The sequence below is a fragment of the Lepidothrix coronata genome, unplaced genomic scaffold (assembly GCF_001604755.1).
Source record: "Lepidothrix coronata isolate B3197 unplaced genomic scaffold, Lepidothrix_coronata-1.0 Scaffold51, whole genome shotgun sequence".
Classification (NCBI taxonomy): domain Eukaryota; kingdom Metazoa; phylum Chordata; class Aves; order Passeriformes; family Pipridae; genus Lepidothrix; species Lepidothrix coronata.
The window spans coordinates 2,338,868-2,356,281 of record NW_016690231.1 but is presented as its reverse complement, the minus strand read 5'-3'; the positions used below and the strand labels follow the sequence as shown (position 1 = coordinate 2,356,281).

At 43.1% G+C, this 17,414-nt stretch overlaps 1 protein-coding gene across 2 annotated transcripts in view; it reads right to left on the bottom strand.

Annotated features, from left to right (window-relative positions):
- The window catches only part of GALNT9 (polypeptide N-acetylgalactosaminyltransferase 9), a 135,878-nt gene that overhangs the window by 91,502 nt on the left and 26,962 nt on the right, over positions 1-17,414 (bottom strand). For both annotated transcript variants that reach the window (XM_017815623.1, XM_017815624.1), the window contains one exon: positions 511-677. In XM_017815623.1, the coding sequence (XP_017671112.1) occupies positions 511-677 (167 nt within the window). The remainder of the gene's footprint in view (positions 1-510; positions 678-17,414) is intronic.

The following is a 17,414-nucleotide window of genomic DNA, read 5'->3' as shown; positions in this document are numbered from 1 at the left end:
TTAAAGGAGAATCTGTAGCCCCATTTTTTCTTGAAAGTAGAATTTAAAATTTTAGTCTATTAATGACAATGTTCCTCTGGATCTGAAAATTTGGACAGAAGTGTCCTATTAAGACTGCCTATCACAAATGTCATTTATTCTGTGAGGATTTCAATGAAATCAACAGGGTTTACCCACATAATGTTTATTTGTTACACAAACAGTCAATATTTACTCACAGCTTTGTGCAAATGGCTCAATCAAGCCCCTCATCAACAAACATGAACTCTTGCAAATTCTACTGACTTCAACAGAGGTATGTTAATTTATACCAACATATGAGTCAATGATTATTAGCTGTGGTTGCATGTATGACCCTCCTCCCCCAGCTGCTTTAATGCAGAACGGCTCAAAGGTGTTTCATCCAACGTTAAAAAAATAAGCATTTTGGCCAGCAGTGACCAAACTCCCTCTGCTTTACATTCCACGTCTAGAAATCCCAGAGCGGGAGGAAAGGTTGGGAATGCTCACCGTTGTCACTGTTGTCATCCACCAGGATGATCTCCTTGAGCAGGTGGGAGGGGGTGTGGTTGACCACGCTGTGCACCGAGCGCAGGATGACCGAGAGCGCCTCGTTCACGAAGATGAACACCACGGAGATCTGGGGCAGGTCGTCGGGGTAGCTCATCTGCCTGCACCTGGAGGGAAGAGAGGCACAATTAAAACCCAAGCAGCCACTGGGAGGCCAAGTGGGATGAAGAGCATCCTCTCCTTCCTTACTCTCCATCTCATACAGGGATTTGCAGACTTTGAGCTTTAGCCACATCTTTGTTGGGGGTTACAAAGGACAAAGGAAGCAACCCAGCCAGGAGCAGCAACCTGTATAAAAAAAAGAGGATGAGCACACATGTTTGCAGCAGCTCTCACTCCCTGGAAGGTTAAAAGCACCTCTGCAAAACCAAAGGAATATCAATGACTTTGCTCAAAAACAACCTGCAGAAGGCCCACAGTGCTACCCCCTGGCTGTGCTCCCAGGGGAACCATCAGCAGGTCTGCTGGTAGCTCAGAACTGGATCTCCTACTTTCAAAACCAGGGCTCACTCAAGCAAATTTTGCACTTGCCCATACAAGGAGCATTAGCCACCCTTTCTGACTTTGCCGTTTGTGCAGCAATAACAAACACGTGTTGGCTGTTGTACAGGCACACACTGAAATAGCTGCAAAACAAATCTGCTCCCTCTGAGCCATCACCTTGGAAGGCAGCTACATCCTGATTCACAATTTGCTTTTGTGCTGCTCACTGACACATACATGTTACCATAGACCATTTTGAGAAGAAAAATTGAGGCTGGAGAAGTCACACAGCACAGAGCAGAACTCCTGCTTCCCAAGCGCACAGCCCATGCCCCTCTCTAACTGTCGTTATCATACTGCCTTATTTTAGTGGAACTCTCTCCCACTAGCAAATACTCTAACTTTAAAAAATACCTATGTGTTCCCTCAGTCAAAAGCCATTCAGAATTACCACGGCAACTACTGAACCTGCTCTCTAAAATACCACTAATGAAATCACAGGGAACAACTTTTCCTGCTCTTATCAAACTTTCTGACCTCTTTGCTCATTACTTTGGCATAACAATCACTTTTTTTTTCCCACTCTCAGCAGTCATGGGGATAGGGAGGGCAACAAATGCTTGACTGCTGAGTAACCTCTGGAAATCAGTTATGAATTCTAGTAAAGTGCAATTATTCATAACTCCTCATCCCAGCAGTACTTGCCCAGGGACCTGAGTACTTGTCACTGATTACAGTGTTACTGCATCAACACTCAGAGCTGGCAGGAAAGAAGGGACAAGAGAAAACATGTAACCGAAGTCTGGAGACAAAAAGGAGGTTGTGGCAGAGGAGAAGGGAGTGCAGCAAGAACGAGAGGTCAGTCAAAGCAGCATTTGCTACATAGAGGGACAAGCAATTAAAGGAAAGGTGGGATGACCACAAGTGTCAGAAGTAGAGAGGCACATGGGTTAGGTCCATCCCTATCCCTTCTCACTGCACCTTCCTTCTGTCAGTTCTCCCCTTTTGCTACGAGGAAGACATAGCTGAAAAATTGCACTATGGCTGCATTTGGAAAGAACACCCTGACCACTACATATTGGAATATCTTGGGTAATCCCAATGCAACAGGAACATCTAGACAGGCAAAGGCAAAGCTCATAATTTAGCAGTGGTTTAAAAGCTGTCATAGTTTTATTTATTGCAGTGAGGATGAAGAACAGCAAAAGCAGCTGTCCAGCTGAGTAGACTTTTCAAAGCACAGCAGTGATTTAGGAGTTTATTTCCTTCAGACTTCAAGTCAACCTTGAACTCCCAGCTCCTTAGGTCAGAAAATGAGATGGATGTGCTGAGGTAGTCAGGAGGAAGTACTGGTCCACTGACAAACGCTTCTGATGATGTTTGAGAGCATGAGCAATCCCAGTTAAGGGGCCTTTCCTTAAAAATCAGTGGGTGCTTAAGTGCTTTGCTGGATTGTCGCCCAAGTTCTTCCCAATGTATTCTCTAATTGGATACCAGTCACAGCAATTTACAGTTAATACTTCCTTTATTCCAAGAAACTCTAACCAGCACTTGACACGCTGAGCCAAACAGTGACATTAGCAAGTCACACAGAAGAACACACTGCCATCAGAGCACAACCATGGCTGTCACCTCCTGCCACCTCTGCTTGGCCAGAGGGTGACAAGAGACCAAGTGCACTGCCATGGGTCAGTCCTGCCTGTGTGCAAGGCAGACAAAGTCAGAGTGTCAGGACACATGAAGCATCAGGCAAGACACGTATGGGTGATGGAGGAGCTTAGCATGAAACTGGTCATGTTTATTATTTCTTATGAGAAGAAAATTACCAGGAATGCAAAGAAATCAAACTGTAAAAAGAGGTCCTAGCAAGGCACATCCTCATAATCCTTCAGCCTTACCACCAAGAGAACTGTGATATTAAGAAACCATCCCTTTTTGGCAGCCCTGATGCTGTGCAGTGGAGTGCCTGGGTGTCTAAGGCACCCCAGTGCTCTGCCAGGGAAGGGAGCTGGGCACCACCACGCTCTCCACTTCTCTGCACTAGGTATGACCACATTGTGAACTCTGGCAAGTGGGTGAGGGAGGAAAATTACAGTAATTGATGGCTGAAACTTGGCCTCATTAACACCCAACACTGCTGAGTTCGGGAAGAATTGAGAGCATACACTTGACCTCTGTGGTAGGAAACGATGGTCTGAGCTGGCCAGGCACAGCTTACATTTAATATTAGTGTGATTTTAAATTAGCATTATGAACTGCCAGCAGGCCCCACAGTGCACAACCACCAGAGGAGCTCAAGTCTGCATGAGAAGTAGGGCCTGTCTCCAGGGCAGGCAGGTGAACTGGAGAGGGACACACCAGGGATGTGTTTAGGAGAAGGGATCCCAAGCAAAGGCTGACAGTGCCATGGCTAATCACTTCCATGGGCCAGCTGAGGATGGATTAGACCTGATATGTGAAACAGCCCTTCAGGCACCTTTCATAAAACATGCCAAGCATCAAACCTGAGGCGTCCTGCTGTTGTCTTGGGAAAGGTCTTTGAGTGTTCTCGCTCTGTATTTGCTACTGCAGAGCTTGGCCAGCAACCCAGAGGTATTGCCTTTGTACATGACAGAGAGCTTGATGTTAGGTCATTTTTCTCTGTTCTGGAGACTATTTTCACTCATTCTTTACCTTGCATTGAATCAGTTCCTTAAATGAACATTTCCCAGCCAGCCTCCTGAGCCCAACTGTGAGCACTGTCTTTGCAGGTATAAGAAAACAGGAAAAGCTCTTCAGCTGGCAGACCAGAACCTCGGAAATAAAATCATGTACTAACATAAAAAGGTCATAGATTAGAAACTGGGACATGAGAAAACAAAAGCTACTCAGCTGCACATGAACCTGCTCATGGCAACCTTGGAAGCTGGGAGGCAATAAAGGGAAGGAAATTTTCTTTTGTCCGAACCTTCATTCCCTGATAGATGTATTTACTCTATTTGTATCTGATCCAACAGAAACATGTGAAGTCCTCTATTTATCAGAGCTGCTCTTACAGCCCATTTGGGTTGCACTGTTTTTCGTGAGGGACTGACACTGCAGCCACGCAGGTAGTTCAGTGCATTACCAAGGAAAGAAAAATCCTTCCTGCTCTATTTCCCCTGCCTTCTCTCCTGTCTGCAAACTTGCTAAAGTCTAAAAATGAGTTTTGCTTGCAGACCTTAATATACTGAGTTTGGAAATGGATTAGGCAATGCGTTTAGAGATTTCTGACAGCTTTACCCTTCAGGAAGAAATGCAAATAAAATTAAAGCTGCTTCATGAATCTTTAAAGTATTTAATACAAGATACGTTTTTCCAATGAACCACTGGGATGGAGATGACTGTGGGTTCTTCTCCTTAACAAACTTGATGAAATTGCTGGGCATGAAGAAACATCTGCAGTTCTGGCACAAAAAACCCTACCCCAACATGCTCTGTACCTTGAAAGCTGCAGAATGGTCTGTGTTCATGTTTTACAGCCACAGTAGGAGAAGGAGGTGGAACAGCTCCTCCTTTGCTACATGATCAATGAAAGGACAAAGATAAATATCAATAAGATTAAAAATAAGGTAACAAATACTACTTTTAATCATCAGGTCAATGTGCATTTTGAGCCCAGTTAAACCACAGGCTCAGAGTAGTCCTACCTACACGGTTACCTTTTAGTACCTAAATGCTGCTGTGACTTCTGTAAGCACAGACAATTCACCACAGCTAAATCACTGAATTTAGTGGCAAGTTCAATGCTTGATTTCCTTCTCCAGAAACCCACCGAGGCTTTACAGCCAGTGCTGGATGTAACAGTAACTTTTGAGCTGCAGAAATAAAGTAGCATTGCTTTCCTGTTCCACACTGGCACAACAGTGAAAACGTGACAAACTGCGAACATCTCCTTCCCCAGCATGGGATCCAGCTGCTGACCAGTCTGCAGCAAAAGCAGTGACAGGCTACAAAACTGATTAGCTTCATGGATCATGAATCTGTCACCCAGAGGCTCCAACTCCTTCCTAATTAATTCTCCTTCTCAACAGAAGGTGTTAACTGCATTATACCATAACATTCTCTTTCCAGTAAGAATGGATTTTCCTGCCCTATCCAAACGGGGAAAAAAATCCCAAATGGCCAATTTTTGAACTTAAGGCTTGCTCTTACTTTCCCCTCCTGTTTTGCAGCTCATGGACAGAATTCCCTAAGAATTACATAATACAAATACAACTGTGATCAAGGGAGCAGTGGAACAGAACACTGATGCTCTTGAGAAAAGCAGCCCATTGTATTTACAACTAAGGTAAAAAGAGAAGTGAGCCATTTTCAGAAAAACTAGAACTTATGGTGATAGCAGGAGATACCTTCTTCACAGACTGTGTTCCTTATGGAACAGCCTCCACTTTGATTTATCCAACAGAATAAAAATCAACACCTTCTCCTTTCTCCTTAATTTATTTGGAGAGGTGCAGGTACAAGATACAGTGCAATTCTTGTCGGTGCTGTAAGTCAGAGAAAATCCATTAAAATAACCCTTCCTCCATCTTTTCTGGAACACAGCAATGCTGATGGTCATTTTCACATAAAGTGAGATCTTAAATCTACTCCTTTTTTTCATATGTTCCTTGACACATTTTTTCTTATTTCGCATCCAAAAGTCTAAGAAAGAAATCCCCCACACTCATCAGCAAGAAACCAGGCCAATTCCTTGATCCTGAGCCAACCTCAGACACTTCCTGTACCAAGAAGTGTCCTTTCATGTCAACCACAAATGATGGCACTACCTCAGGAGTCTTCCAGCACACATCTAGTCCTGGGAATTTCCCATATTCCCAGGCTGAACAATTGGATTTCATGTCTGTAGGATTTGCAGAATGAAGAACAGCAGCAGCCTTTTTAAAATAACTGTCTTTTATACCTTAGAACTCTCTCTTCTCTGTCCTATTTCCAACAGGAAAGACCAAATTTACAGGAATTTCTGTCCTGTGACACATCCAGGAAGGAGAGAGCCCTTTCAAGCTGGGACTCAGGCAGTTCCACAGGTACATTAAAGTTCCCCATGAAGTTGTAATAATACACATTGGACAAGTGTTTCCTGAGAACCAGACAATTTACTTTTTGCCCTTTTTCCTTTCTTTTTAAATTCCAGGCCAGTACAACTGTGACCAATTGCTCTGCACAAAAAAACCCCCACAAACCAACAAACAAACAATACATGTTTGTGCCTTTTGTTTTATAGCACACTTGTTCTATTTGGTTTAATTCCTCCCTTCTCTATGACAAATTATTGTATGTTCATAGTAGAAAGCCCTGAGAACTGTCAATCAATGACTGATAGCACAATATATATGCATAGTTAACATACACAGCATGAAGATGACTCTGCTCATAAAGAATATTAACACTTATATTTAAGATTATTAGACTCTTTGGAAGTAGTTGCTGCACACATAAAATAAGAGGCCTTCTATTTTAGTGAGCTATTTCTGGCTTTCCTCAGGCAAACAATACCAGAAACACACCATCATGTCTAATACTATTATTGATTTATACATATAAAAATGCTAAAACTAGTTTCAATCACTTTTAAAACAAGCCCCTTTATTAACATGAAAAATGGCTGAAAGCTCCCGCTCAGATCCCTCCGTAGTAAAAAGCATTTGCCTTTTTTTGGGAACTTAACTCGAGTCACTAATATGTTTTGAAATACCATCTGTAAAAAATTTCCACTCTATCCCCTGGTGTGCCCGTTCAGATCTGCCTCTGGCTGTATGCATGCTGCATCACAAAGCATTAGGCTCATTGGAAATTAATGGAGAAGCTGAGATCTGCTTTCAAATGCTTTTGAAAAATCCCCAAAGAAAACATATTCCCCCCGTGCAACTTTATTTTTAATGGTGCTGCACTTAAATTTAAGGAAGAGCCTCAACTAAATTTCAAGTGGTATGTATTCTGCCTAATTTTAGGCAATTAAACACAAATGGCTTGTTCAGTGATTCTCTAGATTTCACAAAGATCCTGGTCACTGGTCCAACTGGATTTTTAGCTTGCGTCCTTTAAAAGTAAAAATTAGACAAAAATTGTCTTTAAAAAAAAAAAAAGGTGGTCTTACAAAATTCTGCTTTGAGATTGGAGAGCTCTTTGAACTGAAATATGAACGTCAGTGAAAATGGTGAAGTGATACAAAACAAAGGCAAAACTAAAGGCATTGTGTCAATTTGATTCAAAGTTCTTACCAGCAAAACATATGCAGGAAAACACTACCTTTTGTCCAACTTTTTAAAGCTTAATTCTGGGAGCTATCTTGTCCATGGAGAACAGAGAACATACACCCTCATCTCAGAGCTTTACCAAAACTAAAACCTCACATTTCAAACAGGGAAGGTTCACAAAGAGCCCTCCAAGAAGCCAGAAAATGTTGTCTAGGGTGCATTCCCAAAATTGGCTGCTACCCTGGGGCACCACTTGTTGTTCCTGCCACCAAGGGTCATTGCTCTCCCACCAGCAGTGGGAAGGCAGCTGTCCATCTGCACCTCCAGCAGCCACCGGGAGCAGACCTCCCGTTAAGAAGTACTTTTCCACTCAAAGTGATGCATCAAGATCCCAGAAAAGGTTCTTTATGGCAAAGGAAGAATTAATCCCAGCAGGTCTGCAGGGAGTGAGATGGTAACAGCCCAGATATCCAAAAGCAGACTACATATCTGAAGAAAACCACCTTCTCTGAAGTGTATCTCCTATTGAGTTCTGAGTCCGTGCCAGACATCAGGGAAAAACAGTGGAGTTGATGAAATCAAAGGCATTATTTTCAATAAATAATGTATAAGAGTAAACTCACCATTTTCCATCTGCATGGAACAGTTGGCTGTACCCTTGAAGCTATTTGTTATTCAGATAATAATATGTAAATACAGAAAGTTATCCTGGACTATTAAAAAACGTACCGCAAGTATTTAATATTAAAAATTCAAGGCACTTTTGTTGAATTTTGACTATCTCACTCCCTCAGCTGGTGTTGCTGCTGCTGGACAGAGGCTGAATATCACAGTGTTCCCTAGAAATGTAGGGCAATAAAGAAGTTTTCAAGGTAAGTGCTGCAGAGCTCTTCACAAATTTCATTACAGGTTTGCTGTCACGCTGCAGTGTGGTGGTAAGCAGGAGAATAGAGGAATGCAATAACTTTCCACTATTATTTCAGCTAACAATGTTTTTTATGGTCTTGGGAGGATATACAACAATGTTTGGCAAACAGTCCCTCCTTTAATGGGCTCCTGTGTATTTCACAGGAGACCAGCTTTAATCTTTGGTCAGATTCTGTTATGCAGCAGAATGTTTCTCTCTACCTATGTACAAATACAGGATGATTGGAGGAGTAAACCACCAAATGAGAGGTCAGCCATAAACTGGGTTTCACTGCCTGCCAAAACTGCAGTGAGAAGCCCTTACTCTTGCCTGGTCCCAGCAGCTGCAAGGCTGGTTGTAGCCCAGAAAGGTAATACTTCCCTGATAATCCCAGCACCTTGCTGAGGTGTGCACAAGCTGGTTTCCCTAACCAGCAATGGCCTTGAAATGTTTGAACAGTGGTCACAGGCTTCTTCCTCCTTCTTTAAATGATCCATTTCCATCAGAGTGAAAACAGACCAAGTTTATGGTATGTGGGAAGAATTATGGTTCAAATAGAGCAGTGTTCCAAGAACAAAGGCATAAAGAACATTGATTTAGCACTGAAAATGGGAATGTTAAATCCATGATGTTTAGATGCTTTATATGGGATTGAGCTGAGCCTGGTGGCAGCTGCAGCATGTTTAGAAAAGGCCTGAGTCAGGCAGGGAGGACAAATGAAGGTGCATGTGCTCTGTGTGTTCCCTGTAGACAGGGGTAGGAAACTGCCTGACAACCAGAGGATGGAGCACATCCCAAGGTCCCAATAAACTCTGGATCAGGATCCCATAGGATAAATCATTAGGCAAGAGCAGTCAGATCCTGAAGTGCAGATGGGACTTTACTCCCCTCTACATCTTTCCCAGTGATACTTTCAGGATTGTTCTTTATATATTATAACTACTTCAAGAAATGTCCTCTTCAAGTAAAGCAGTTAAGCATGTCTTAACTTCACTGGGGTTATTCATACACTTAAACCTAGGAACATATTTAAGTGCTTCACTGGACTGGAGCCTAATTGTACTTTTATAGCTTTTGTTTAAATTAAAGGCTAGTTAGAGGTGAACAGCACAGTATTCAACAATTTCACGCACTCAGAAGTTAAATGTTAACAACAGTTTCTTACCTTCTAAGTATTTCTATAGCTTCAGTTCATAAAACTTCAGAAAACTCTGGCATTTTGACTTAGTTTTGGTTACGTTTAGAAATGAAAACATTTTTTAAAAATCCAACCACATTTGCTGTCTAGCACACAGCTAACACCTAGAACACACACTTCACAGCAGGAAAACAGTGCAACATTTTTGTATTTATGAGCTCTTATCCTAATTAAAAAAAAAAAAACCAAACCAAAAACAAACAGGTCAACATATGCTTACTTTTCGCTCAGGTTGACAGACATCAGGCACAGATCCTGGAACAGGTAACGTACAGAAGTATGACTGTGAATTTGAGCAGCCAAGGACACGTGTTAGTCTTTTCCTGACTCTGAGAAGATCTGGCCATTGTAGCACTTCAGCTTTCATGCACTGCTCCTGCCCACGCTGGCCTGCTGAGAAACAACTGCCTTTTCCACTCTCTGTTATCTGGCATCTTTTCCTACTTGCCCACAGAAGTGATGACCCTGCACCCAGAGCATTCCCATTAACTGTGTGCCCAGCAGGCTGAGCCTCTGTGCACAGCCCTGCCCTTCCTCATCCCTCATCTGTAGACACACACATTCAGCCTGTTCCATCCAGAATATTTGCTCAAGCCTCTACTTAGAAAAACTTTTCCCCCACTGCTTCCGTAGATTCCCAGATCTGTCAGGCAGAGGAGCTGAGTGCTCCTCTCTGAGCAAACAGAACACAAATTCCCTGTCTCCTGGTACATGTGGGTTAATAACACCAAGGCAATAAGCCAGTGGACTAGCCAGAGGTCAAGCATTTGTTTTCAGGCAACGCAGAAAATACAGGAGCAAAGCTTCAATGTCATTTTTATCTTGAGTTTAATGTAAACTGCACCATGACCCTCTGGGAGAACTGTGTCCTAATGAAACATCCACAGCGGGGATGAAAGCTCACTCCAGTTGCTGAATGAGACAACTGTTCACTTTGTGGATGGAAATAACCAGAATTTATGCCTTTCCTCTGAAATTTTAGGGGTACACACTAACTTAGCAACAACACCCACGGGTATTTTAGTGCACTGCTTTAATTATTATTGCTGCTATTAATATTCTACCATTAGTCAAGTCTGAACAACCGTGTCTGCCAGAGGTGTGTTTCATGCCACCCCAGAGGGCAGCCCTCTGAGAGGGCATTCAGAAGACAAAATACATAAATGCAGACTAGCAAAAGTCTAGGAGTGTGGCATAAATAATATACTCATCCCTTGGAGCAAAGAAGAAAATAAACTAATTAAAGAACTATTTGACAACCTGAAGGCATCTCATGCAGGTAAAATGTAATGCCAGGGGGTTTCATTTCTGGAAGCTGAGGAACAGGGAGCTTTGTGCAGAAGTAATACACAGAGATGACATGTCCAGTAATTTAAAGCTGCCTAATGCCTTACTGATAAATCCTGACCACCACCAGAAATTGTGGGTGCACTTCTTAGGCCAAGGGAACAGGGATTTTGCCTGATGCTTGCATGGCAGTTGTCCTCATGTTCTCTGTTTAGTTCAGACACAGAAGGATAGAGATGTATTTGTGCTGGGTATCCAGCTCTGCTGTTGTCCTCCACTGAAGGGCTTCCTGTCACTGCATAAGTGATTCCTACAAAATGTATCACCTATAACTGAATTCTCTGCAGGAAACAGAGGGTTTTTCGCCAGCTTGAAGTTCTGAGACTTAGTAACACACATGGCAAGATGCCTCCTTCACAAGGGTTATTTAAACACCCTGTACAGCCAAGGAACAGACAACAGAGATCAGCCTGGTGCTGGCTTTACAAAGAAGGCAACAAGGCACAGGCTCCTGCTCCTCAAGGCTTGCCCCACATTTCAAAGGAAATCTCCAGGTGGGAACATGCAGCTGCTGCAGGATTTCTTGTGGCCAAAGGGATGCAGGCCAAAACTGCACAATGAGTTCTTATTAAGACAGCCAGTTGGTTTGGCAGAAATAGGGAAAAGAGTGCACAGACTGCATGGGAAGCAACTGTCCCTGGACCTCCTTTTGGAGCTGCATCCAGCAAGGTGACCTGGTTGGACGATGGTTTGTTTTTGAGACCGCAGCAGAAGGTCTAGAAGCAATATAACAGAAGCCAAGAACATTTCAGAAAGCTGGAGGAACAGGAAATAGAGGCCCCATACTTCAATATCATAAAACTTTCAAACAACTTAACTGGCAGGTGCTGTTTCAGAGAAACAAAACCTTGGAAAGCATCTAGATCAAGCTAATCAAGACAGGGAGCTTACGTTTGCTGCCCTGTAACTGTCAGGTCCTTCTGGCTCTGGCTACTTTTAAGAGTCTCTCACTTTTATTAGCACTAAATTCACTCAAAATAGGAGACACAGGCAAAACAAGCAAGAACTGACACTATTAAAATGAAACACTGCATCAACTTGGGAGTTCACAACTCAGTTTTATTTCAGACAGAAGAGTAAATTGTCTGACATTTTGGCCTGCTCACGTTTTTATCACAAAGACACAAACAACAACAACTAAAATACCTTGAGGTTATGTGACCTGAAACCTTGACTTTCCTATACTATGAAACCTATCCAAATAAAATAGGAATCAGAACTTGCTAATCTTTAAAGTTACACAAGGAAGACATCTGGAGATAATACATATCTCACATTGACAGCAGAACTAAATTTGCATACATATTTTAAAAAAGAAAAGGGGAACCTTATTTCAAACCATTAGAACTCCTTCAAAGCCCTAAAAAGAATCTCAGGTGTAGTGTAACAGAGATAACACGCAAGGAAACATAAAAGGAAAAGAAATACCACGCTGAATTCATTGCCTGTCTTGTTCTGTTACTTCTTTTTATCCTGTAATGTGACACCACAGAGTGTAACGTAACATGACAGCTCAGAAATGTACAGGAATACCCTTTTCTCCCTGGAAGTGATAGCGGGCATCAACCATCTGTGGGCCCAGGGGAGGGAAATGAAAGAACCTGAAATGCCACACACGGCTGGAAGCCCTGGCTGGATCTCAGCAGTGCTTCTGCACTACAGATATGTATTTACCTGTCAAGGAACAGCTTACACAGTTTGAAGACTGCTCTTCTAGAGGAGGAAATACTCCTCCTTCTACGGAAATACTGTGGTTTCTGTTTACAAGTTCAAATAATTACCCAGGTACCAGTGAATGTGCAGGTCACACAGGACACATTTAGTTGTGATAGGTAAGAAAAACTGAGGGATGCAAACCAGCTTTCTGATCACCTTTTCTTTTCCTCCCAGACGAAAGCTGGGCTGCAGCCACAGCTTTGCCTCCACAGCTGCTGGCTGGGGGGACCTTACCCAGGCTGCCCACGGTGGCAGGTTGTTCTTCCATGTGTGCTGCTAATACAGAGATTCCCTCTCATTTCTGCATGCCTTGGAGCATTCAGCATTTGGGATTCACCTGAAATGCTATTTTAGCTGGTTGTCCTAGGTTTCTGGGGGAGAGACCTGCAGAGGACATGACACACTGTACATGATAAGCAATGCTGCCATGTCTCCTTCTCCACTGACCATAAAGGCAGCCAAGTCGATTGCCTTAAATTAGATGTCTAATTTTTAGCCAGTGTTATGCAATCCACCTCAGGTAAACTATTCATGTATTCGAGAGTACGTTCTGGTGCAGACAAATTGCAGGGAATGGCTTCCAGTCTCACTGCATTTAAACACAACACTGCAATCAGTTACTTTTCATGCTCCCTAGTTAATCAAATTCAGCCTTCACTAAATCTACATTTATTAGTGCTGACAGTCATGCAGAACTTGTCTTCAACAATTAATATACACAAAGGCACTGCAAAAATGTAAAAGAGGAAAATTACTGCATTTGAACAGAAGGTGGCTTCTTGGAAAAGGTTGTTAATTTTTGTGATTCTTTTTAATTTAGCCTTTCTGGTGCTCCTTTCATTATCCCAGGGGTCAGTGTTAATAATCAAGACCAATGTTATACACTTTGCAGTATAATTAAAGTCACTACTTAATTGGAAAGCCCAGCACTAAACAAAAGGGAATCAATAATGAATCTAATGGGAAAAGCCAGAGAAAACTTCTATCAGATATCAGAAATAGCTGTGAGATATTGCCACGTGTCCAGCACTGCTACTACAGAGACAGCATCGAGTCTGGCTGCTGGGGAGCCTCTGCTTATGAGTTATGTCCTGCATAAAACCTGGGCACTGTCTGCCCAAAGCCTTGGGGGTCACCAACCCCTCAGCACAACAAAGCAGAAGGCAGAGGATTAGTGTAGTGCAATCTGGGCAGTCTCGTGGTCCTACCTCAGGGTCATGCCCTACTGCTTGTCAAACCAAATCAGCCTGAGAACCTTCCTGGTAACGGCCTCAAAAAGGGGTTGCAAGGTTTTGCAATATTTTTGATTATTATTATTGGGAAACATGGTCACTGTGTTAACATGTTCATCAGTCCTTTCACTGGAGCAATTTAACATTGTACAACTAATTAAATATACAAAAGACCTAACAGTGAGCTGGGATTTGGGGGACAAAGGTTTGATCCCACATTCCAGTCAATATATCATTATTTATGCAAAGCAAGCAGAGCTCCAGCAGAGGTTGGGAGAAGACCTACAGTTCCTTCAAACAGGGTCAGTGACAACTACAGAGGGACTGTACAAATACAGAGCACTGGGGTGGAGGTGCTGGCAGTACCTGTGACCCCCACAGAGTTTTCTTTCCCAGCCAAAGATTTTTTCCTCTCCTTTGAGGGGCACAGACAGTCCTCCTCAGACAGCTGCAGTGTGAACCCTTTACAGCCAAATAAGAAACACTTCCCAAAATGCAGTGATAAGCCTTTGGCATACACAGGGATACACAAATAAGCACAACTGGCCCAGAGGCAGCAGCATGAGCGAATTTAGGTTGTCAGCTGATATCCCAAATGAACTGAGTCAGAACTACACCACTGAACACAGAGGAGTAGCTGCTCAGAGCCCAGTTCACTGCAGAGGAAGCAGCACAGGAATTTTCTCACTCCACACCAGTTCCTTCTGCTCTCGGGCAAGACAGAAGTCGGCTCACACTTGGGTCCCTCTCTCTGGAACTGTATCACCAGCTGTGCACACAGATGATGTGTGTGCAAAGGCCTGTGCTCTTTGTAGGGGATTCACAGCCCCAGGGAAATGTCCAGCCCGTGTAACTCAGCAAAGCTGGGAGAGATCCACACCAAGTCCCAGAGCACGTGTACACACACGCCCCTCTGCGCTGTTCAAAATCCACATCTGGACATTGATTTGGGATCTAATTAAAACACTTCACTTATTTTCATGTCTTACTGAACTTCCCTCCCATAAACAATCCTAATCTGTTGCCCAGAGGTAATTCTGTCTGCTCCATTTTCCGCCTCTGTTTTTCCTTCTCTCTGCTTCAATTTATGTCATATGCTCAGAGTGGCCAAACGGGGTTTTCAGAATTTTAGCATGATTTTTCAGATTCACTGAGAGCGGGTGCAAAAGAAAAAAAAAAAGTCAAATGTCTTCCTACTAAAAATAAGCCTAATTGAAATCCAAATATCATGCCTATAATGCGATTGTGGAACACTGTCAGCTGAAAAAAACAAAATGTTTAATTTTAACTAATGTTTCTCTTTACCACAACCTGGTATTTAATCTGAAAGTACTGGTAGAAGCTAGAGCTAGAAAATTCATCACTTGAAAACTAATGTTTTTTTAATGGGAAACTATATGTTTCATTGGTCTAAATATTTTCTTTTAATAAAACATTTCACAGAAGATGTTCAGCCTGACACAAAATATTTTTAGGCCTTTTTTTTTTTTTTCCCCAGTTGTCATTTTCCGCTAATCAGAAATTCTGATTCCTGGAAAGCTCTGATCTGTTCCACTTCAAATATTCCTTGCAAAGAGGCCCGTTCCATCGCCCTCTGGTTAACCTGGAAAGAATCCTAAGGGTCTGTTTTAATTTGGAGTTTCTCGTGTCGCTTTTCTAAGTGGCGCAAAGGACACCCACTGTCCCCAGAGGGTCTGAGAAATGGGTCATGAGGCAGAGCAAGTGGCAGAGGTGAAGAAAAATCAGATAATAGCAGACCTGGCCTTCCCCAATGCACTGATCCAAAAGCTGATGCTCTTTGAGAGCCATCTGCCTTCGTGCCCTGCTCCTGCAGCAACAGCCAACGCAGCCGGGCAGAGGAGCTGCAGGGGCTACACTGATCCTGCCACACCACTGACCCTCCTCCCACGACAGAAACCACAAACACATACGTGGTGTGACTCCAGAGAGCTGCTGGCTGCTGGCTCACACACCACACAGAGTCCTCAGAGCTCTGCAGCCAAAAGGAAGGGTCAAAATTAAAGGTGATGGTGCTGCCTTCTCCAGCGGCTGGAGCTCATGGGACCATCTCTGACAGAAGGGCTGTCTGCTCACTCCTGGCCTCACACCAGTTATTAAACCCCTGAATGAACAAATCAGAGGCCTATTTACCAAGTCTGCCCCCTTGATAGCACTATTTGATCAACTGCAGAATTCTTTTTGATAGGTAATTAAAAAGGCTTTTCCTTAGGTATAGGGTGGATTGAACCATTAATTACACTTCAAGGCCCAAGAGATGCAATTCCTTTGCTATTGTGAACTGTCTATAGCAAGCCACGAAAACGCTCTCCTCCATGAAAGAACGGAATAAATGAAAGCAATTTCCTCGAGACCCGGATTTCTCTGTGCTTTATGGCTAAAGACTCGAGTTGCCACGGCATTAATAAGTTTGTTCTTTGGGGCTGAATTTTCTCAATACAAACATCCATGACCGTAACACAAAGAAATATCTTCTGATAGAGCCAGCAGACTGAATCCATATATTAGTATTATTGTTATCACCGAACTGCCACAATGCACTCGGCATCAAGTTGCACAAAAAAAGATCAGTTAAATTAAAGTTCCTCACCAAGCAGCGACAATTTTGTGTAAAAGCCAATTTAGCCATTATGGAAGCTCCAGGATCATATTAACTTTTCTCAAAAGTATGCATAATGCATCACAGCAAGGGATTTTGACAAGTGCGTGTGTGTATGTGTGTCTCAGTGTGTGGACGTGTCCTGCATGTAAAGAAACCCCAGAAGTTATTGAAGTTGCAAAGTCAAGTGGTAGAAAGTTAGAAAATGCCAAATTTACAGGTGCAGCACCTGTTCAATCCAACCCCTTGCTATCCAGCCTGTGCACCAGAAAGAACAGGGGAATTGATGTTATCCTGAGAGACGACGCTTCTGTTTGAAAGCATCTGGTTAGGAGACACTTCCCACTTTTCCAGGATGCTGCACTGTCAAACAAACAGCTTTTGTAAGTTTGGGGGCCTTTCCCCCTAACTTTGACATTCCCTAAGGTTTTGATTTTTTCTATTTTATCTTTGATAAAGCCAAAATGTACTGTCACATGGGGCTGCAGCCCCTCTGCCTTCATGCATGACTGGGAAGGATTGAGTCTGATCCTTTGTTACTGGAGCAGAGGCTTCGATTTTGTGCTACAGCTGGCAGCAGTGGAGGCTGTTATTCCCCCAGAAGGGCAGAGGGATGGCTGTTGCCAGTCTGTTGTAGCAACACATGTCCCAGGCAAACCTGTTCCCTTCCTCTGCTCTCAGTACCCACAGGGGTTTGGGTGGCTGACTCTGGTTCTTCTGCTGGGAAGTGCAGAATCTCCACCAAAATCTCAGCTCTGTTGCTCCAGATCTGCTTTTGACTATTCAGTGAGACGCTGTCCCTTTGACATTCTGGTAAGAAAGGCATGGAAAGAGCCCAGCAGATTCCACAGCATTCCCATGGGCAGGATTCAGGACTATTCTACATCTACATATATTGGGAGAGATAACTGATATAAGTACACGTTCATTTTGAATATGGAAGAACACATATGGAAACTAATCCAACAGTACTTCAACATTAAATAACACTTCTCCCACAGCACCACAGAGCAAGCTCTAGCTCAGCCATGTGCTTCCAAGGAAAAAATAACCTGTTCCTTACAAGAGAAGCTTCTCTTTCTTCCACTGCACAGAGGAAACAGGGTATGTTAGTGAGGGCTAGAAA